At 49.4% G+C, this 21,899-nt stretch overlaps 1 protein-coding gene across 10 annotated transcripts in view; it reads left to right on the forward strand.

Annotated features, from left to right (window-relative positions):
* Positions 1 to 18,285, forward strand: part of PABPC1L (poly(A) binding protein cytoplasmic 1 like) — a 37,731-nt gene extending 19,446 nt beyond the window's left edge. For 6 of the 10 annotated variants that reach the window (XM_075901264.1, XM_075901266.1, XM_075901265.1 and 3 more), the window contains 12 exons: positions 968 to 1,107; positions 2,197 to 2,291; positions 2,702 to 2,839; positions 4,191 to 4,286; positions 4,932 to 5,198; positions 6,414 to 6,504; positions 6,945 to 7,073; positions 10,153 to 10,292; positions 12,327 to 12,420; positions 15,220 to 15,350; positions 16,757 to 16,847; positions 17,831 to 18,285. In XM_075901264.1, coding sequence (XP_075757379.1) covers positions 968 to 1,107; positions 2,197 to 2,291; positions 2,702 to 2,839; positions 4,191 to 4,286; positions 4,932 to 5,198; positions 6,414 to 6,504; positions 6,945 to 7,073; positions 10,153 to 10,292; positions 12,327 to 12,420; positions 15,220 to 15,350; positions 16,757 to 16,840 — 1,405 coding nt within the window. In that variant the 3' untranslated portion in view covers positions 16,841 to 16,847; positions 17,831 to 18,285. Of the gene's footprint in view, positions 1 to 967; positions 1,108 to 2,196; positions 2,292 to 2,701; positions 2,840 to 4,190; positions 4,287 to 4,931; positions 5,199 to 6,413; positions 6,505 to 6,944; positions 7,074 to 10,152; positions 10,293 to 12,326; positions 12,421 to 15,219; positions 15,351 to 16,756; positions 16,848 to 17,830 lie in introns of those variants that run through there. The other 4 variants (XM_075901268.1, XR_012896551.1, XR_012896550.1 and 1 more) reach the window with 4 other exon arrangements.
* Positions 18,286 to 21,899: the final 3,614 nt, after the last annotated feature.

Genomic DNA, 21,899 nt, shown 5'->3' on the forward strand with positions numbered 1-21,899 from the left:
CCCTCAGCTCCCCTGTGTCCACTGGGGCAGCAATTCAGAATGGTGCCCAAGGTTGCGACTGTCAACTGGAGCCTATGGCCAAAAAGCCTAAGCTTGTTTCTTAAAGGGGCAGCCTCCTTCTCTCCCCTCCTCCCCCTCCCAACAATTATGGTGCGGCTCTTCACATTTTTCCCCGCTGCTGTTTTGGCTCTTTATTAAATGGGTCGACTACCGCTGCTTTAGGGTTATGCCAAAGATACTGGTAGGGCTGAAGTGTGGAGGCTGTAGTGTGAGAACTGCTGGCACTGAGGGAACAATCCCTAGTCTAGGCAAGAGCAGGTGCACGTCATGTTGGTGATGCTGCAGTTCGAAGCTCCCTGACCCCTGAGGAGTTCGGTTTCCGATCATGCGGAAGAGAGAGGGTTTAGACTCCTTCCTGGGAAAGATGTTGCCATTTTTGGGTCTAGTGAGCTCTCTAGATTGCTGCCTGTGTTTTGCCACTTCTGCCCAGCTGGGATGCAAGGGTGAGGGTCCACTGAAGGTGAACCTGGCACTGCGGGGAGGAGGGGTAGACTGGTCTCCATCCAGGAGGGAGAGGGCAAATGATTGCTTTAGGATCTGCTTCATCAGGTGAGATCACCTTCAGGAATGCCTGGGATGGGATGGAATGGGATGGCTATTAGCTTGTGAGGTGCTTGGAGCAGGAACTGTCTGTTCTATGTCTGTACAACCTCAAGAAAAGGGGACACTGTCCTGACTTGGGCCGCTGGGTGCTACAGTTAGGTAACAATAGCCAGTGTCTGTGGGGAAGTGGGGAGTGTACACATTGGATCTGCGCAGGTTGCTGAGATGCATAAATGCACAGCTATTAGTGATAGAGACCATCACCTTCAGGAGCAACTCTACTGACCGGTAGGTTCCCATGTCTTTTCCCCCTGCACAGTGGATGTATAGTGAGGATTCATGTTCCTCCATTTTCCTTCTGCAGCTTTGTCGGCCATTTTAAATCCCGCAGAGAGCGGGAGGCAGAATTTGGGGCACGGGCAATGGAATTCACCAATGTCTATATCAAGAACTTCGGGGATGATATGGATGATGATCGACTGCGGGAAATATTCTCCAGGTTTGGTGAGTAGTGTTCCACAGCAAGGCCTGCACTGCGTAGGGTGAATAGGAGGCACTGGGACTGGTCCAAGGGCAAGAACCTGAGTGAGGCATGAGACCTCTCCTCTTACTGATAGTCGTTTTAGGGTGAGCACTTATCCGAGGGCCACACCAGTCGATCCAAATGATCTAGTACAGCTTTGCAAAACTATCGTAAATTTAATCATCAGTTTGCCTGTTCTCTCTCATGATAGTGGGTGACCCGATTGCTTATTTGCTTTTCAAAACCAAACTCTTGCTCTCGCCAGCCAAGTGAGTGCATAGAACGTCTCAAAGCTGCACTGGAGTGTGGAAGCCAGTTACAGAAGGGCCAGTGACTAGTCTTGATTGAAAAGCAAAAATTATTCCTTCCTCTGAGTCTTCCAACGGGTTGCGACTGTCTCCTACATTCTTGAAGCAACATCCGTTTCTGGTAGAGCCCTGGGCATACTGTTGGTGCTTGAGGAAATACTAAATCATCTGCCATTTTCTGTTGCACCTTTCATCTGTGCTTCTCAAAGGCTGCGTCTGTGACTAGATTCCTTGCACTGCGTAGACGGGGATACTTCTCTCCATTTTACAGGAAAAAAACTGAGGCCCCAGAACTTGTGACTAACTGCGGGCATCAGGCATAGAACCCAGATCTGCTGTACAATCATTAGATACTTGGGTCACGACTCGCTGGCTGGCTAGTTCCTGTAAAGTCCTTTCTAGGGGAGAGGACTTAGGGAGACCAAGCTAGTAAGTTGGGGGTGTCTGTATACTTCCTAACACCATTGTCGCACCTGTAAGGCTGGATGTCTTTGCTGGCAGGGGAATATCCACACTGCAGTAGGCACTTATGGTCGTCCCTGTTCCATGTCTGTGTCTTTTTGGAGTTACCCCAATATCTGGATCTCCTATGCAGCTGCCACGGCCCCCATATTACTCAGCACTGGCTAGACCTCTAACAAAGGTCTAGATTGCTAGCCAAAGCAGGAGATGTGGGGGGAATGGGATTTCCTCAACCTGTGAGCAGAGGCATTGGTAGACTGTATCTTGCTGGTCTCGGTTACTGTGCTCTTCTGTCTGCAGGAAAGACGCTGAGTGTCCGCGTTATGATGGATGAGACTGGTTGCTCGAAAGGATTCGGGTTTGTCAACTTTGAGAAGCACCAAGAAGCCCAGAAGGCAAGAGGGTCTTTGTGTATTTAATCAAATCGCTGACGACTAGAAGCCTGGTTGGGTCTTTGGTCTCACAAGCAGGGGTGGACTCGTGCCAGCTGCTGGAATGTAACTAAATGATCTGTTAGTCTGAAAGATTCATAACTTTCAGTTCCTGTAACTTCTTGTTAACAACATGTGTTTGGGTGGCCGGTGAGTCTGTGTGGACAGTCGTCCTATGCAAAGGGAGGCTCTTACCTGCCTTGCAATCCAAGCTTAGAAGCCAAGTTGCTTTTATGCCTTATTTTTTAATTTGGAAAGCTTTCTGGTAGCCATGGGGGAGGGGAGATGGAGCCTACCCCATGGGCGGGGGCGGGGCTGGGAAGCTGCTGGTGCTCTGGTTTCTCCGTGGGCTTAGACTTGGAGTCATCTGGCAGGCTGTGGCGGACATGAACGGGAAACAGATCAATGGCCGGATGGTGTATGTTGGCCGAGCTCAGAAGAGGATGGAGCGTCAGAGTGAACTGAAGCGTAAATTTGAACAGATCAAACAGGAGAGAGTGAGCAGATACCAGGTAACAGGAGGGAAGCGGAGGGGGCCTCATGCCATGTTCTTGTTTGCTCTCCTCTGAACTGTCATTCATGTTAAAATTTGACACTTTCCAAAAAGGACTTAACAAACATTTGAACTATCTCACCCATTACCAAGATAGTTTCCCCAATTATCACCTCTAATACCATTAACTCACAAACATCCCACTCTCCCCACCTCTAATATCATCAATTCACAGACACTTACCTTCCTTCCTCCCCCCCCCCCCCCTGCATCCCCCTCCTGTTCTGCAATGTGATTTGTCCTTTTCATATTTGTTCATTTTTTAATTGTATCCTTTGGTATATATGGCTGTGACTATTTTCTTCCACTATTTGATCTGAGGAAGTGGGTCTGGCCCACGAAAGCTCATCATCTAATAAACCATCTTGTTAGTCTTTAAAGTGCTACATCGTTCTGCATTTTGCTTCAGCTGGGCCTACTCGATATGAAGTAGGGATGGTAAATATAAGTTAATTGAATAGTTGAGTAACCTCATGAATTCTTATTGGTTAATCGACTATTCTGTAGTTCCCGGAGGTGGGGCTAGCAGCCAGTTACGCTCCAGCCCCACTTCCAAGGAGCCCCCTGTCATACAGAGGCAGTAGCGCGGGGTGGCAGCAGCCCCTGTCCGGGGGTGCGTGTCTGTGCTCCTGGACCCAGCATGAGCCAGAACTGAGCTGGGCTGCCTGCTAGCCTAACTCCTAATACACTTTAAATGCACAACTGCAGCAGGGGGTAGGTCCTGGACTTGTTGCAAGCCAGGACTGAGCCAGGTTGCTGACCAGCCTGCTAAAAAAATTACCTGGGGCGGGTGGGAACGTGTGTAGTATAGCATTAACTTACAAGAGGTTGCTTATTGGTTCATCGACTACACTATTACATCTCTAATACAAAGACCAGGCTGTTGCTGAGTGGGAATCCCAACAGCAACCAGCATCTCTGCCAGGGAAACGAGCTTCCTTCCTTCTTTGTCTGATGTACTGGGATTTCATAGATCTGCATTTCTGGGACTGGATCCTTAAAGGTGCCAGCCTGGTTCCCTGCATTACACACTCCTCCGGGTCATGTCTTAGAGGTGACACCTGTAAGCGAGGATGTGGAAAGCCAGTGTGGTCCTAAACCCTGGCTGTATTTGCCGCCTTCTTTCATGCCCAGAAGACAGTGAGTTTGTTTTAGTCGTATGGAAATCTGGCCTTAGGGGAAGAAGTCAGTAAGACACAGCCCAGCTAGTTCCTATGGAATGTTTATGGTGGGCCTTCAATAGCCACCCTGAATTTGGGAGTGCTTGCTGTGCTGTTTGGAGAAATCTAGTTACTGCCCTCTCTTTTCAGGGGGTGAATTTATATGTGAAAAATCTGGATGATGGTATTGATGATGATCGGCTGAGGAAGGAGTTTGCTCCGTATGGTACCATTACTAGTGCGAAGGTAAGAGAAGTGGGCTACCCCGGGGAGTCTAATTCACAAGGCATTAGATCCTAAACAGTCACCAATCTCTGGGTCTGGCTGGGCTTTGCGGGGCACTGAACACAGTAAGTCCTAGACTTCAGAGCTGTGTGAGCCGTAGACCCTGGCACATGAGTTGTGACTGGCTTGCATCTTCTGCCTGTAGCTTTTCAGATAAGTCACTGCTGATACTCCCTGCTGCCGTGGGAGTCTCTTACCTGCTGTCTCCACGGTGTTTACAGCCCCTGCTAATCTGGGGAATGCAGGTTGGGACCCCCCCCCAGATATGTCCCCTGCCCCACCCTGAAGTGGTAGCATGTTGGGTTGCTACTAGAGCTTTTGTGTTTTGGTCATCTGGGGATAGGCGCCTAGAAATAGCCATTTAAGGGAAAAAAATGATCCTTGGTTATGTGATGGGAGCACCTGCCTCCAGCCTTGCTTAAAAGAAATCAGCCCCAAGAGCCTCAGGCCAGAGTGTCGGTTGCCTTAGAGTCCAAAGACTGGCTGCTGTCCGCATGCCGGTCTCCTTCCCTGCTCACGTCCCCACCTGTGATGACTGCTGTGTGCGCTGCGCGGATGGTGTGCCTGGCATTCAGTGGACTTTGTTGTGTTCTAATCTAATTTTAGGTGATGACAGAGGGTGGACACAGCAAAGGGTTTGGGTTTGTATGTTTTTCCTCCCCAGAAGAGGCTACCAAAGCCGTGACGGAAATGAACGGGCGGATCGTCAGCACCAAGCCTTTGTACGTCGCCCTCGCTCAAAGAAAGGAGGAAAGAAAAGCAATTCTCACCAACCAGTATATGCAGAGACTGGCCACCATGAGGGCCCTGCCTGGCCCTCTCTTGGGCTCCTTCCAGCCACCCACAGGGTACTTCTTGCCTGCCATCCCACAGGTGAGACCCCGTTCACCCCTCTGACGGGCTTGTCAGCAGACCGATATGAACTCGGAGCTTGCCTGGGGTGAGACCCCCAGTCTGGGGGTGGGGGGAATGGACATGGGGGAGGAGTGTATAAATTCTCTGGCACCTCAGCACCTCCAGCATTGAGAATAATTGAACCAGCTAGCTTATCTAGGGACCCAAAGGTGAAAAGCCAATGACTGTCATTCTAGGGATGCCAGAGCTACAGGCGACATGCTGAGTGCTGCTCTGTTCTGTGTGCTCAGCCCCTCCAAATCGGTTGCCATTAGAATCTGTCCTGAGCATCTGTCTGCTTGCCTGGTGGATGCCCAGCACTGCAGACATCAGAGTCTCTGCCCCGAAGAACTTAGTCTAACTGTGCATAGTACAGCATGTAAACACAACGGGCAAGATTTTCAAGTCTGGGCGACTAAAGTCTCTGCATCAACCCTTAAATGAACAAACCTTTGGTTTGTTTTCCTTGGAATTGCTGGTGGGTGCTACCTTCTCAATGCTTCTCGAAAATCAGGCCATCTAGTTAGGTACCTAAAGCCCCGGGCCCTTTTGTATCGCTGGGGTTTGCCTCTCTTCTTGCTCCGGTCAGCAGTCCTGGGTTCACATGACTCCCCTGCGAGCGGCACGCTGAGCTAGTTACTGTGGAAAAGCCTGGCAGAAGAAGTCTGATGCAGGGATAGGCTCATAGCAAAGATGTGGCTTGTTAGACAAGGAGAGGAGTAAGTTGATATGGCCTAGCGCCAGGGGAAGCAGCAGGAAAGGGGACTGTGAAACACTTCAGGATACTGCACTACCCATGGGATAAAGGCCTAGAATGCATTAGCATGATGCCGTTCTACACAGATTACTGAGACACTGTTGAAATCTCTGAATTATCACAGGCCTCTTCTCTGCTTCCAGCCCCTCAGGATGTCCTAGCCCTGACTGGCCTCTTTCCCTGGGTACTAACACTTGTGTAGCCTGCAGACTGGGTATTAGTGGGCCCTGGGTTTGTAGACATTCTGGTAACTCATGGAGGTGTTTGAATCCTGCTGCTGCCAGTTCCATGAAGGGCTCTTTTGAGCTCTGCTTCGATCCATTCATCCAGTTACGTCTGCAGTTCCCATGTCACGGTGTCTGTTGCTGCTGCCGGAGGGTTGTAGTAATTGGCTCAGGTTGGCGAGTGAGTCACTCTGTGTTCTGCTCCTTTCATAGCCACAAACTAGAGCTACTTTCTACAGTCCTAGCCCAGTGGCCCCTGTGCGTCCTGCCCCTCGCTGGAGCACGCAGCCCTCCAGACTTCCCTGTGAGTGAGTCTAACTCTGCAGTGCCTCCTCCCGCCTCTCATGGTGGGAAGCCTGCGTGTGGTGGAGGGAGCCAGTGTGTGCCTCTGTGTGTGCTCTCAGCAGCTTGGTGTGGGGCTTTGGCTTTTTCCTTCTGGTGCTGGGATGATTTAGGAATGAACATGCTCAAAAAGTAGCACAAGCCATGAGGCTAGGGAAACTGCTGTGCAGACATTGCTGGTTGAGTGTCACCTGCAGGCGATAAGCATTGGGAAGCAAAACTGTCTGCATCGCACTGAGTAAGAGAGACCTCCTCTTTCATCTACATCTCAAACCTTTCCTTTTCTCACCCCCCTCACCCTCCCCCCCCGGGTAAATGCTGCTTGTTTGGGTTCACTTCCCAGCACAGATGTTTCTTCCTGGCCTTCACCATTAGGAAACTTACAATGTTCAATTGTTACAGCAGCCTACCAAACGGCCACCCCACTCCTGAGAGCGACAGCTCCACCCAGGCGCCTGCTATCCAACATCAGCACCATGAGACAGGCATCTACGCAGGTACCCCGAGTGCCACCGCATGCCCAGAGAGTGGGTAAGTCTAGGAGGCAGTGGGTTAGAAGTATCTCGTGAACATGTGTCGAAGAGGGCATTTGCCACAGTCTTGTTCTGTGTCATTTTCATAGTACACATAGTCTGAAATATTACCACTGATGGTGATCCAAATTGGCAGAGAGAAAAGGAGAAAAATGCTGCTGCAGTACTTATTACAATTTCCAACTATTGCCTTTATTTATTGTGTGATTTTTTTTTTAACGATTTGTATTTTTAATGGTTATGAAACTTTTTCAATCTCAGCCTATATGGTTAAGTCCTTGCCTGATGCCCCCATAACTTCTCACATCTGTGCAAATGTAACTTCCCAATAAGCATTGATATTACCTGTCAGAACTATAAATAAATTGAATTCTGCTGAGCCCCATTTTCAGGAGCAGTATTTTCAAAAGTTGGAGAGTGGGTAAAAACACTTGCCCTAAACACTTGCCGTAGGATGCTGTGCTGTCCCCAGTGCACAGAAGGGACTTAAACCCATGTGCTACTAGTGCTGTCTGTGGTTCTCGGGGAACGTTGTCGTCTTTGGATCAATGCTTAATGCAAAAAGGACCCTGAGCCTGATTGGTCCCACTGTGTGCCGTTCAGTAGTAATGACCACACGGAATCCTAGGTTTAATGTTTACGCAAAGTGTTCTTCAGCCAAAACCAGATTTTAAGGGATTCCCTGGACAAAGGAAATAGTTCTTCATGGGCTCCAGTTAAACAACAGCAAAGGTTTTGAGATGCTAAGTGGAATAGAGATTGCCACTGCTTAGAGTGAAGACTGACAGAGATGTGTGGTCTGAAAATGCTCTGTGCTTATCTTGTGCCTTTTAGATTTGATTTGTGTGTTACTCTCAGGATTTTCTCGGAGCAATGAGCACCTGCCCATGACTGCATCTCCCTGGGCTTACCTAGGCCATGTCTACACTAGTCTATTCACTAGGAAACTATTTTGAAATAACTACGTTCTACTTAACTCCTGATTTTTTACAAAATCGAAATAGCCTGTTCCCACTGTGGGGAAGCCTCAAATTTAGTCCAAGACAGACTCAGTGCATCCACACTAACTATCTCAATTTAGAGTTCCAGCAAGCACTGGGGAGTAATTAGCTTGAATTACTCTGGGGAGTAGCTATTTCAAAATAGTGCGGATGCTCCGGTGCCACTAACGCTATTTCAAAATAGCTATTTTGAAATTTCAAAATAGTTACTTTGAAATGTCAAAATAACTATTTTGAAATTAGCGTTATTCCCTGAGAAGTGGGAGAACAGATTTTGAAATAAGTGGACCCTTATTTCAAAATAACAGGCTTGGGAGTGTAGATGCTCCGCTTATAAATTCAACTTAACTCTCTCCTCCATCCCCCTATTTCAAAATCAAGCCCTACGATAGACCAGGGCATACTGGTTTGCAACTCTTGCTTCCTCGGGGTTGGGGAATGGTTCTGACTATCTTGGCTCTTTTGACTTGTTATACCTAGCACAGGATGCCTAGGAGAGAGACTTAGTGGCTTGTCAGTCAGTTTACCTACTTATGTTTCTCTCTAGCATAGGTGACATGGTGGAAAGTTGAGGAAGTTTAATAGCAGAATCTAAGGGCCAGGTGCAGAGGTGACGTGTATGCAGGACTTAATGCTCTTCTTGCTGCTTTCTGCGTTCGTGGCTCCTTAGTGTGTGAGTTACACCAGCTCAGGCTCTCTCACAAGCTCTCCCTCGGACTTGTAGTTCAAACTGTAGGTGGTGTGTAAAGGGGATGATGCAGAAGTGTACGCTGGAACATGGTAGGAGTCTGAAGCTGTCTAAGAGATGTAATCTACTGTCTGGAGGTGCCAGGAGAGAGAATAAATTGCTTTGGCCTAAACTCTCACTCTCGTTTCTCTGGCACTTAGACCTGCCCCTGTATTTGGCCCTTGGCTTTTTCTGTGCTCGAAATGAACAGGAGATGAGAAGCAGTTGGGGTGAGACACTTTTGAGTCCATGCTTGTGGACAAGGTTCCGGGGCTTCCAGCAGCTGGGAGCTGAGGGGAAAGAAGGTGGTTCCCCAGGGAGTTTTGGAGCAGGACGCACTAGGAAGTGGCAGTGCTGCTCCCAAGTGGCAAGGAGGTTCCAGCGGCTCCACAGTCTGTGAACACCCTTGTGTGAGAGAGCATGTGTGGTGGGACCTGTCGATCTTGTTCCTCCTCAGTTTTTTGTCCTTTTTCTGTCCTTTTGTGGAGTCAGGCAGGCAGCCCAAGGAGGGCAGCCTCCTGCTCCTGCCTGGATGGCAGCACGCTGTCTGTGGCCCCTGCTGTGCGCAAGCACCATACCATCCAGGAGGAGTCCTGGGGCAAATCCTTGGTCCCAAGCCTGCTGCTGCACTTTAGCTGCTGATGCTGACTGTGACGTAGTGGGGGTACCTGGCTGGTTTCTATGCTGCTGGCTCTGGGGTAACCCCCACTGGCTGCCGTGGGTACCACGACCCAGCAAAACAGGATGAGTCACTATGCAAACCAGTATGGCCAGACACCCCCCCATGGAGAGGAACAAAGGAAGGTGGAATGCTGCCCTGGCTGGGGGGCAGGGCTGGAAGAGAGTTAGTTGGTTGCAGGCTGGGAGCATGGAGGAGACAGCCTAGGGAAAGGGGCTGGAGTTTAGGGGCCCAGTCTCCCCCATCTCAAGGGGGCCTGAGGCATCCTAGCCCAGCTCTGTGACCAGACTACATCTGGGCTGTGCTGTAACCTGGAGAGGCAATAAACTTCTTCTATTCCACCGGCTGGGGCAGTCTGTTTGTGCCATTTCGGGGTGCAGGAGACGGGGGACCCCCAACGCACCGTCACACTGACACACATCAATCTATGGGGGGAAACAGAGACAGATTGACTTGGGGGCACTTGTCCATGCCCTGAACTGGTTGCCCTGTGCTAGGAGAGCCCTTTTTGCATTTGAATGGCACCAGCACATTGCCTTGAAGTTGAGGGGCGTATTTTGCCAGCTCCACTTGGCATGCTGCCCACATGCTCTCTGCAGGTGTAGTTAAAGCATGTGCAGATGCTTATAGGCAGGTCTGACCCTTGCCAACATTCCTTTGTCTCTTCCAGCCAACATAGGGACCCAGACGCTTGGTGCCCGGGCACCCACCTCACCATCCCTACTGCGGGGTATGCCGCAGTATAAGTACTCCTCAGCGGTGAGGAACGTCCAGCCGATAGGAAGCGTGGCATCCATGCCGGTACCACAGGTAACCCACTCACAGGATTCTGCCCTAGAGGCGCGGGGCTAGAGCATCAAAGGAAGGGAGAAGCAGAATAGAACGCTGAACCAGGGCCGCTCCAAACCTCTCCTGTAGGGCAAGGCTGGTGGCCGCAGTCTGAAAGGCCTTTCGGGTTCCTATTGGCATGTGGTGTGAACTCTGCTGCTAGAGTGTCTGGTGGGGATGAAGGGTGGAATCTCACCTTTAGGGAGCTGTGCTATTCTGCATGGACCTGTTAGAGGGGGGGACTTGGCTATAGCTTCGCCCACTGAGCACTGCTGTCTAGATGCTCAGCCTGTAAAAGGGAGAGGGGGGGCGGTCTGTGGAGACGACAGGCACATAGTCAGTGCTGCATCTTGGCCTTTTCAGCCAGACCACTCAGCAATGCAAAGCACTGCAGGCCGAGTCCAGTGCCTTGAGTGGAGGCCTCATCTGTATGCTGTAGTCTGCTCCATTCGATACATTGGTGCAACCTTCACCCTACATGAATACGGTCGGCTGGGCCAGATCTGGCCAGCCCTGATAAGGAGGGAGGCAAGAGGAGACTGAGTTGAGTCTCCTGAAGCATGCAGATTATTTTTATCTTACAACTCCTGTCCCTGTTGGAAACTGTGAGGCCCTTGTCACTTCGCAGAGTTAGTTCTTAATGCTGGTGGCAAAGCTGGAATCGAGCACCTCCTCCTCGGTGGGAATGGGGAAGCTCTTCCTCTGGTATAACAAATGGGACTTCTCAAATGGCTTTAAGTGTTGCTTAAACTCAAGTTTTGAGATGCTGGGTGTGGGTGGCCCTGAAGGAAGCCAGTAAGTTAAAAGCGCTGTGCGCTAGTGACCAGGGCAAGGGACTGGGATTCCAGCACTTAGAGGCCACTTCTGGCTCTGCCATTGGATCCTGTGACCAAGGGCAACTGGCAATCCATACAGCTCAGGCTTCTCATCAGCAAAATGGGGTGACTTGCCTTGTGGCTGGATTAAGGCCTAGGCACTACAGGCCCATGCTTAGGGACCCAGCTGCTGGAGTTACGGGATGCTGCCACTACTATTTTACCTCATGACTGTGAAGAAAAGTTTGAAAACTTGAGTCAAGTGTAACAGATGCCGCCTGGCGTCAGGCTGGCTACTCACTAGCTCGCGGAGCTGTCAATAGTCTCGATACCAGAGGAGCTGACAATTACTGGGCCCCTGGGCAAGGTGGAGGGAAGCCTGGCTCCATGCTCCCAGAAAGGGCGGAGCCTTGATTGGAAGGGGAGGGGCTAGGAGCCAGCCTCCACCTGCCAGACTTTCGGCATCACCTAGACTATGCAGCCAGGGCTCCAGTAGCTGTTTTACAGGTTCCAGGGCTCTGGCTGCTCCTGCAGTAGCAGTGGTGGTAGCCAAGAGACCTGGACCTTTTTGAATTGCCAGGCCCTGGGGCATTTGCAGGCCTTTCCCCTCCCCCATCCCGTATTGGCAGCTCTGCCCAATGCGCTTAGTGCTTTACTGGTCTGAGGAGCCCTGGCAACACACTCTAGCAGAGAGTGTGGCAAGAGGGCAGCAGGCACAACACCCCGCTGGAAGACACACACCTCCTTGCTGCCACCCCTGCCTTGCTGTTGGGAGAGCAGGCCTCTCTTGCTGCTCCTCGTGAGGGGGCTGATAGGAGGCCCCAGGCTGCTGCCCGCAGTGGCACAGGTACAAAGCTGTGCCGAGGTGTGGAAGGGGGTTTTCCATTGCTGTGAAATTTTTCACAGTCCTGAGGGGGACAACCAAGTCAACCTATGTTTTAAGTGCAGAGCAGGCCTCAGTGTCCTGGTATGCTTAGGCCAGGGCTGCCTTACTCCAGCCCTGACTTGCCTTCCAAACAGGGGTTAAGATTAATGATTGAGATCCCCAGATGAAAAGGGGCTGTAACTACCAAGCCTTGCCAATAGATCGCACCCTTCTTCCCTGAGTCCTTACTTCTAAAATATGATGTATGCACCTTGATTAGCTCAAGTGCTGCTGCTTGCCTTTCTGGATGATTGTATCCTTTGGTGCTTTGTTCAGGTTGGAGAATCTGCCGTTCATATCCACGGGCAGGAGCCCCTGACTGCATCCATGCTCGCTGCAGCTCCTCCCCAGGAGCAGAAGCAAATGCTAGGTAGGTGCCGGTGCAGCTGTCGTTAATCTCCTGGAGAGGATGCAGGCTGTGTTGCTTCACTGCACGTGCATTGCATGTCAACAAGCCCGAGACTTCTTCCTACCCCCATACGTGGTACATGTGGGATTTTCACAGCCTGAGCGATAGTTTCTGTTGCCTTGGAGACTAACTCTTGTTAAATCTGGGCTGAAAGCTGCTTTTGCTTGTAGACCTGTCCCTCCCCCGCCCCTTTGTTCTGTAACCTGTGGGAGTGGTACAGTGGGTCACCGCATCCTCGGCCAGGTTAAGGGAAAGCCTGTGGGCTCCACCCCACCTGCTCTGCCAGGTTACAATGGGGACAAGGTTTCAGGCTGCCCTGAATTCCAAAGAGTCCGTTTGCTGCTGCTGTCAGGCTTTGGGTGACCACTTGGCCTGTGCAGGATTGGGGGCCTGTCAATCAGCTGTTTGCCTCCTCGGGGCTGACTCCAGCAGGCAATTGGGCTTTGCCAAAGTGTTCAATTTCACGTGGAGTCTGGCACTTCCTTCTGACTGAGCAGTGGGTTCTACGGATCTTAACTGGTTAACTAGGAAGCCTCCTGCTAATGGCATCCTTACTGGTTAACCAGCCCTTGCCACTTACCCCCAGCAGTGGGACCCCACAGCCGCGGTGGGATCATATTAAAACAGCTGACCATTGACACAGCTTTGCTGGAGATTCCATGGGTAAAGCACTTGTCCAAGGGCCTTGGGCCGTGCAGATATGGACACACGTCTTACTCTCCATGCCGCCCGTCTCCCAGTATCTTTCCTGGTGGGTCTGGAAGGCGCTGGCCTCCTCTCCTCAGTAGGGATGTAAACAGGTAGCTTGTGGTTGGCCTGGCTAGAGCAGCCCCCGCTTGTGAGGGCTGGGTGGGGCTGCTCCAGCTTGACCAGGACCACTGTGGTGCAGGCAGGGAACTGCTCCAGCGGGCCACTGCCCGTGACCTGACGTGACGGGTCAGTTAACTAGTTAACGTTTTAAACAGGATTTTACATCCCTACTCCTCAGTGCTGGCTGCACTTTCAGTATAGCCCAGTGGCAACAGGTGGCTGCTGCTATCCAGTTTCAGCCGGCAGCCTCACTCCCTGGCATGTGTTCTCTCTCCAGCGTGCATGCTGAAGGACCCAGGGGTTCATGCCTGCAGGCTAAGAAGCTCTCCTCTGGGCTACCATATGCTTCAGTGCTGCTTCTTAATTACTAAATCCTAGTTCCATAGGAGGAACACTAGTGATGCAGGCTGTTTCCATGGCCCAACCAAACTGTGGCATTTGCAATCTTCTTTGGCCTGTTTTCAGTGAATTAGAAACATTGCCAACAAGGTCAGTACAAGAACATCACTCTAGCGGGAGGAGCTTGGTAGGGCTCCTCCCACCTCACTTGACTAATTGGTTACTTTCTCTGAACATTCCTTCCCCTAGGTGGCACTTCAGTTGGCTTGTGACTATTAATCCTGAGTAGCAATGTTCCACACCTACTTAGTGGCATATCTGACCATAGCTCCTGCAGGATAAAGAAGCTGAGGAAGGCAGTTATTTTTTACCTGTTTGACTCTGGTCTGCATTCTCTGATGGCAGACTGTAAGGGAAGCAGCAGCTATGCCTCTTGTTAGTGAACACAGGCCTCTGAACTTTTTTCTGTGTACATCTCTGAAGCATCCCATAACTAGTAGCATTTTAATCCAAGGCTTTCAGGTTTTTGGAAGCTAGTGCGAAGCAGCAGGATTGAACAAATGCTGCTACACTCAGTTGCTCTCCTGTTCAAGCAGCGAGAGGCTGGAACCAGGACTAGCCCAATTCAGCACATAAGTACAAGAGGTCTCAGCCACTGTGTGTTGACACCAGCTCCATTTTGCACAATGTGACTGGCTGGCAGACATGTCTGATGCTGTTCTTGGAAGGTTGAGTGGCACAGAGTCAGGGCCATCAGTCTTGTCACCTCAGTGGGCTTTGATTTCAGCTTTCTCTTGGACCCACCGGGCTCGCTGTCAGTGTTTGAAATCATCCAGGCCTCCATCTGTGCATGTTACAACCCCCCCCCCCTTGTCTGCTCAAGAGAGGCTCAGGAATGGAACAGCTGCAGGGAGGAACATAGTGTGCTCAGGGCTGAGGAGTATTGTCAGTCCTTGGAGCGGGGTTGCAGGGGGACCCCAGGGCTGAGGGGTTTTTGCAGACCTATGAGGGTGGGGAGCTTGTGGAGAACCAGCCTGGTTGAAAATCCTTGTTCCTGGCTCCTCATCTTAGCACCACGTTCTCACTGTAGTTCAGCATAAAGAAAGATTGTGCATTTACACCCTCACTGGGACACAGATGCTTTCTTGGAGCATGGTATCTACGTAACAGCCACACTGGGTCAGGCTAAAGGTCCATCTAGCCCAGTGTCCTGTCTGCTGACAGTGGCCAATACCAGATGCCCCAGAGGGAGGAAACATAACCTATAATCCTCATGTGTTCCTTCTCCTGTCACCCATTTCCAGACAAACAGAGTCTAGGGGACACCGTTCCTACTACTCCTGGCTAATAGCCATGGATGGACCTAACCTCCATGAATTTATCTAGCCCTGTCTGGGTGTGCAAGCACCTCTGCAGCAAACCTAGATGTGTGCAAGGGGATCTCCTTGGTCTGCTCTCATCAGAGTTGAAGGGGGCACAGACCAGAGCTGGAACTCATTCTGTGCAGCAACAGAAGGGGAGGGGCTGGAGAGAGGCTATTGAATTGAAATGGTCTGAAGTCACCTTGCGTTCTTCTGTGATGAGTAAAGCTGCCCTTGCTGTTGTGACTAGGTGAACGCCTTTACCCCCTCATCCATGCCATGCATGCGTCGCTGGCTGGAAAGATCACAGGAATGCTGCTAGAGATCGATAACTCAGAGCTGCTGCTTATGCTGGAATCCCCTGAATCTCTCCACTCCAAGGTAGGAAGTAGCCAGTGCAATGTATTCAGGGCTGTCCTTTGGATTTACAGGGCCCTATGCAGTACTGTTAAACTGGTGCCCCTATTCCTGATGGCAGCAAGGGTGGGGGGGTGACTTTTAGAGATGTGATTTTTATGATCTTCAGCAACACACTAATTAAATATTGCTAAAGCAGATTTTAAACTAAGGTCCTGTTGACCAACTCAGTAAATTCAGAAACTGACAGTAACACCTGAGGTTGGCAAATGCCTGTTAAATGGCTTCATTACCACTTGAATGGCTCTTTCACAGGTTCAGTGTTCTGCTAAAAGGCCTGGCAGGCTTTGTCACTTCTAAATTAACTAGATACTTTCCAGAGGAAGCAGAGCCACAGACCAGGGATCGTAAGTGGTCGGTGGGTGGACATTAAAACCCAGTAGTGCCCCAAATGTTCAGGTGTCCTATGCAGCTGTATATTCTGCATAAGGGTAAGGATGGCCTTGAATGTGTGTCACAAAGGGAAGGAATCTGGTAGTGCAAATAGTAAAGCTGTTCGCGTGTGTGTGTGTGTGTGTGTGTGTGTGTGTGTGTGCGCGCGCGCACATGCGTAGAGGCTGCAGGGAAGGGAGGACGTGGTTGGGTGAGGTAAATGTCGTCACTGTTTTATGGAGAAACATGAAAAGCAGGTACAGATCCGGATACATAAGCCGCTTGAGTAACATCGTTACTTCTTCCCCTCATTCCCCAAAACTGGGGGGGAAGGGGGGGGCGGGAGAGAAGAAGCCAAGCTAGGGTACAGTGGTGCTGTTTGGAGATGGATAGGAAACTGCTGGTTTTGGGAGTGGAGGCAGGGAATGTCCTAGTTTTCTGGACCAAGACAGGAAAGATTACCACATTGTGAACGCCACGGAAGTTAAGAGGCGCATTCTAGAAACACTTTGAAGACATTGCAGAAGTAGAAGCTGAAGTAAGCAACCATGCAGAGCTGTATGAAGAGGGAGGTGGATTGCTGGCTGCTGAGTGAGGCATGAGGGATGCATTGTGCTGAGAGCTGCTGCAGTCTTGCTAGTCAGAGTTGCCATTGACTCTGTCTGTCTTCGGGTAGCTAGGCCTCCTGTGAAGTCATCACAGATGCAGAAACTCCTTACGGACCTAAGAACTGGCTCCAGTAAGGCTCATAGTATCGGAGTGAGTGAGACTTCTGGGGTTTTGAGGCCTTGGGGAATCAGACTTGGAAATACTAATCCAGCCCAAATGTAATGTTGCTGAACCATAGTGACCCTGCTCAGTAACTTACCTCTTGTAAGGGACAGCTGTCCTAGGGTCAAGTTTGAGTCAGCATGGAGTATGCTAACTGTTGCCTATGTAGGAACTTCCAGATGTCAGGACAATTAAATTTCTCTCTATCTTGTGCTTTGCTTTGGGAGATCGAGGAAGCGGTTGCAGTGCTCCAAGCACACCAGGTTACGGAATCGTCTCTTAAGAGCAGTGCTGCAACGTTCCTCCTGTGAGACACCGGTAGGTGAGAGGCAGTGTGGGAGCTGGTCTCAGGGCTGGGTATAATGTGCAGAAGGGTCCCTTTCTGCCTGGAAGGTGAGCACCAGAGAAGTCTTTCCAAAATTAGTCAAGCTGGACTTGGGAAAGCAGCATGTGAGTGATTTGTCTTGGATTGTGCTTCAAGCTTAATTCCTTCATATGAACCAATGTCTCCTGCTATCTTCCAAAACTTGATGATTGTACCAGACACAAATTAGTGGCAAATGACAAGATAAATCTGGGGCGGTAACTTGGAGGTAAAAAATCGAGGAATAGCTCTCATGGTTCTACCTGGATTTGCAGAATAGCTTAACCTATAGGGTTGCCAGATGGTTTAACCAAAAATACCAACCCCCCCTCCCCAAAAAAAAACACCAGGGAAAAAATTCTGTTGGGGGGAGGGGGAGAAACCAAAATTGTTGAGCAAAAAAAGGCCCCTTTAAGAGAAGCTTTTGAGGCTCTTTGGCCCTAGCAGACTGCTGGCGGCTGCCCACCATCTTGCCTCCCTGCGCCAGGCCGGATAGCTCCCTTATGGAACCTGGTCAGCACTTGCCTCCTGGCTGGGAAAACATTAGAAAATACTGGACATTTTAGGTGTTTGGTATCTTCTAATTTTTTTTACTGGACAGGAGGCAAAAATACCAGACTGTCCAGTTCAATACTGGACACCTGGCAACCCTGTTAACCTAGTACCTTTTTAGAATTAGTCACAAATCTGGAGCTCTTAGCAGTGATCACGCCCCTTCCCAGTACAACTCTGGCGAAAGCTTCGAGCCTTCTTGTTTGGTAACAGTAAACAAATGTGCAGAACTTCCAGGTACCTCTTTGTAAGATAGTTTGGTCATGCTGTTTCCTTGCTCTCACTGGTTACTTAATTCAGGTTCAGTATTGCCGCGTGAACGTCTAGCTTAGTGTGGACCGAGCTGCTGTGCTGAACGTGTCTAATGTGTGTGTTTTTGTTGTAGAGGAGGGACTCTGAAGAACACTTGGCTCTGGAGACAAAGCAACTACAACCCTGACGTGCATCACCACGTATTCTGGAAGCATTTATTTTTTTCTGTGTATAGACAGTGACACTGATTTGCATTCGAAGTCCGGCATTACTTTTTCTTTGTACATGAAAAACCCTGCAAAATTATTTTCCCCATAAATGAACTGCATCCTATGTAACGCTGTCCATGAGAGCTCTGTTCTGTCAACTCTCGCCAGTGAGAGCAGGAGGTGAAAATGTTAACACGGGGGGCACGTGGTAGAATGTAAACCTCTCCTTGTGAGTGGTGAGGAGGGAGACACGATTGGTTCAGTTGTAGTGTTCCAAGAGATGACAAGTCATCAGAGCTTGTCATTTTAAGTGTTCTTTGGGCTCTGTCATGTTTTATTTTTTCTTGTAGCTGACACCATAAACAACTAATACAGCCACCCCCACTGTGTACTCTTCAGTGTCTTTCTTTCAAGAAGAATTATTTTGTACAAATGGCAGTAAAAGTGATTAGACCTAAGGCTGATCTGCAGCAAAAATGGCGGGATGGCTGGGTAGGAGGCCCATAATATTCCTGAAAAACAAAGACAAAAAGAATAGGATTGATGGTCCATTTTCATCATGACACAAGGCTAATAGTTGGCTGCCCCACAGTTCTGTATGAGGTCCTGTGTTTTAATGCATCTGTAGTGGGGTGGCTGCCTCACTCTGGCCAGAAGGTGTTAAAACAGGCTGGCGGGAGCCTGGGCAGAGCCCCAGGCAATCAGAGATTTAGAAGGAGCCAATCAAAAGGCAACTTGCTGGAAAAGCCCAGATTATAAGGAGCTGCTCAACAGAACAGAGGGCAGTTGCATCCTGACCAGCAAAGGTATAGGACTGATTCCTAGTGAAGAAGCACATCTGACAAAGTGCTGAGCAAGCTCAGAGCCAGAGGGAGGGGCTCTGGCCTTAATACCTCCCAGGCTATGGCCTTGATACAGGGGCCAAGAAGGTGCAAAGGGAACATGGGAAAGTGGCCCAGAGTAAGGGAATGAGAAGTGGCAGTGGGGAGTGAAGGACAGTAGGACCAGGCTGCTGCCAGAGGGTCCCTGGGCTGAGACACAGAAGTGGGCAGGCCTGGGTCCCCCCTTTCCCTTTACACTGCATCTAGCCACCACTGGAGTGTGGCCTATACAGGCTGCGGCTTGCCCCTGAAGTGGGGGGGCTAGATGTTGGCTGCAGTTGATCATGGTAGCTGGTATGAAACTGACTACAGATAATCCCGGAAAGGGATGAGAGATCAGAGTGGAAACACTGCCAGAAGGCAGTGTCCTGGAGGATGCCACGGTCCTGGGCGTGATGCTCTACACGCTCTCCACACTCTGCTGTTGGCCTGCAATGACCAGTGAGACACCAGCCAGAAGGGGGCACCGTGCTGAGGTATGAGCTAATTGCTGTAGTGATCAGTAGGCAGTGCTGCTGCAGAGGTTCTTGGACAGTTACAGCATCTTAATGGTTTGGAAAGTGGGGGGGGGTCGGGGAGGGTAGCTGTGAAGCAGCAAAATTTGTAGACAACACAGTTATCTGCTAGTCAAGACCAGGGAGGACTGTGAGGAACTTCAGAGATGTAACCAAGCTAGGTAAATGGGCAAACTAAGATCAGTGTTGATAAATGCAAAGTGGTGTGTGGCGGGGGCAGGAAATCACTATATCTTACTTGACTCTAGCTTAGCTGCATGCAGTCTGGAAAGGGACCTGCCTGTCATTGTACTGCTCCATGAAGTTAAATTCATGGAGGTTAAGTCCATCAATATTTATTAGCTGGAATGGTGTCCCTCTAGCCTCTGTTTCAGGGACTGGAAATGGCTGACAGGAGAGGGATCACATGATTACCGGTTCTGTTCACCCCTCTGGCATTGGCTACTGTTGGAAGACAGGCTCCTGGGCTAGATGGGCCATTGGTCTTTCCCAGTATTGCCGTTCTTATCTGTTACAAATACAGATGTGATAAAAAGCAAACATGGAAAAATATTATAATACCATTAACGTAGGTGGAGCAAGTAGTGTTGCCTATCATTAAGGTTGCCCAACGCATTCCTTCAGCTCTTGTAACTTTGCCAAACTGTAACTGTTTGAAAGCTTCAGAGGGGGAGCCGAGTTAGTCTGTAACTGGGAAAACTTAAACAATGAATGGTCTAGCAGCACCAAAAAGACTAACAAAACATGTAGATGGTATCATGAGCTTCTGTGGGTACAACCACAGTTCATCTGTGGATACACGGTTCATCTGAATAAATGAATATATATATATATATATATATATAGCGAGAGATCATTGAGTCCAGTCCCCTGCCCTCACAGCAGGACCAAGTACCATCCCTGACAGATTTGCCCCAGATCCCTAAATGATTGACCTCACAACCCTGGGTTTAGCAGGCCAATGCTCAAACCACTGAGCTATCCCTCCCCCTAGAGAGGTAGATTATACCCACAAAAGCTCATGATGCTATCTACATGTTTTGTTAATCTTTAAGGTGCTGCTAGACCATTCGTTTTTTAAATTTATAACTGTTTAGGCATGTTCCATGCTATGTGTGTGCCTCTGCTGAATGCTGTTTGGGGATGGGGAGGGCGGAGAGAGATGTGATCAAATAATTGACTAATAATACAAATGCAAGGGTAAAGTTGTACTGTCAACCTTAATTCTGCAGTTGCCTAATTTTGAGTACTTGACTCTGCAACCTTAACATTTTTCAACGTAATTTAATTTTTATGTAACTGAGTTCACTAGTGAATCTTCATGGGCAATAACGAGTACAATAAAAATGTACTTTGAAGTAGAAATAAGAGATCCTCTGGAAAAGGGCTTTTTTCCGGAGGATCGGGGCCAGTGTAGACGCTCTTTTCCGGCTTTTCTAAAAGCCGGAAAAAAGCGGTGGACATTTTTATTTAAATGTCGCGGGGGATATTTAAATCCCCCGCGGATTTCCCTATTACGACCTGTAAAATTAGCATGCCCCTTTCGGAGAAGGGGCCAGTGTAGACGTAGCCGATAAGTGTAGCACTTGCGCAAGAAGCCCTCACCACACTGTACTGTAAATTTCCTTGTGCAAGAATGGGTGGGCAGTGTGGATGCTCTGCAGATTCTTGCCCAAGAATGGCCAGGAGTGTAGACATGGGTTCCTGTGGTTACTTTGTGAAACTACCTGAATGCAATGTGCTCACTCTAAGCATAGCTGTATTTACAATTTAGGCTCTATAACAAAGATGAGGTTTTTCACTTTCAACTGCCTGATACTTCCCATCTAAACATTTCCACTTTAGGATGGAGACAGTGTATTTCAATGTTAGATGGTATTCATGGGCCTATTACTGTCCAAGTATTAATGGCTTAGGGCAGTAGTGATTCTGCATATCCTCAGGGGTATGTATGTTCCTGGTTGAGAAGTCTCCTCAGGGGTATATTAGCACAGCTTGATATTTGCCTAGTTTTACAACAGGCTACATAGAAAGCACTGCTGAAGTCAGTACAAATTCAGATTTCAATGACTTGTTTGTGATGCTCTATATACTGAAATGTAACTATGCTATTTATATTAGTTGATTTATAATTTAGACACTTTGCCTGGTGTTGCTCTGGTCCTTAATTGAATTTTTATGTTTTGGATAATAAAATGAAAATGTACACGCTTGCTTTTAAATCATTGCTCTGGGAGGGGCGGGCCTGAGGGGTTTAGTATGCAGGTTGCCCCAGGAGAGAGGATAGCCCCTGGTCTCTCACCACACCAGACTGGGAGATTACTAAGTCAAGCCCCTAGCATTTCTGAGGCAGTACCACTAACCAGCCTCCTACGCTACTTAGCTGATTCCCTGCTATCTGGCTCCATGGGCTAGCAGAGGGACAAGATGCTGTCTTCCACTCAGCTCTCTCTTTTGAGGAAGACTGAAGAGGCAGACTGCAGGCAGGACCTGGCAACACAAAGATGAAACCTAATAGTAGATACCTGTCTGTGTGCAGCAGAATGGCTCATATGGGCTGCCTCTGACTTGTAACATGATCCGTCCTGGAGATTGTG

Source organism: Pelodiscus sinensis, chromosome 18 (genome assembly GCF_049634645.1).
Source record: "Pelodiscus sinensis isolate JC-2024 chromosome 18, ASM4963464v1, whole genome shotgun sequence".
NCBI classification, from domain to species: domain Eukaryota; kingdom Metazoa; phylum Chordata; order Testudines; family Trionychidae; genus Pelodiscus; species Pelodiscus sinensis.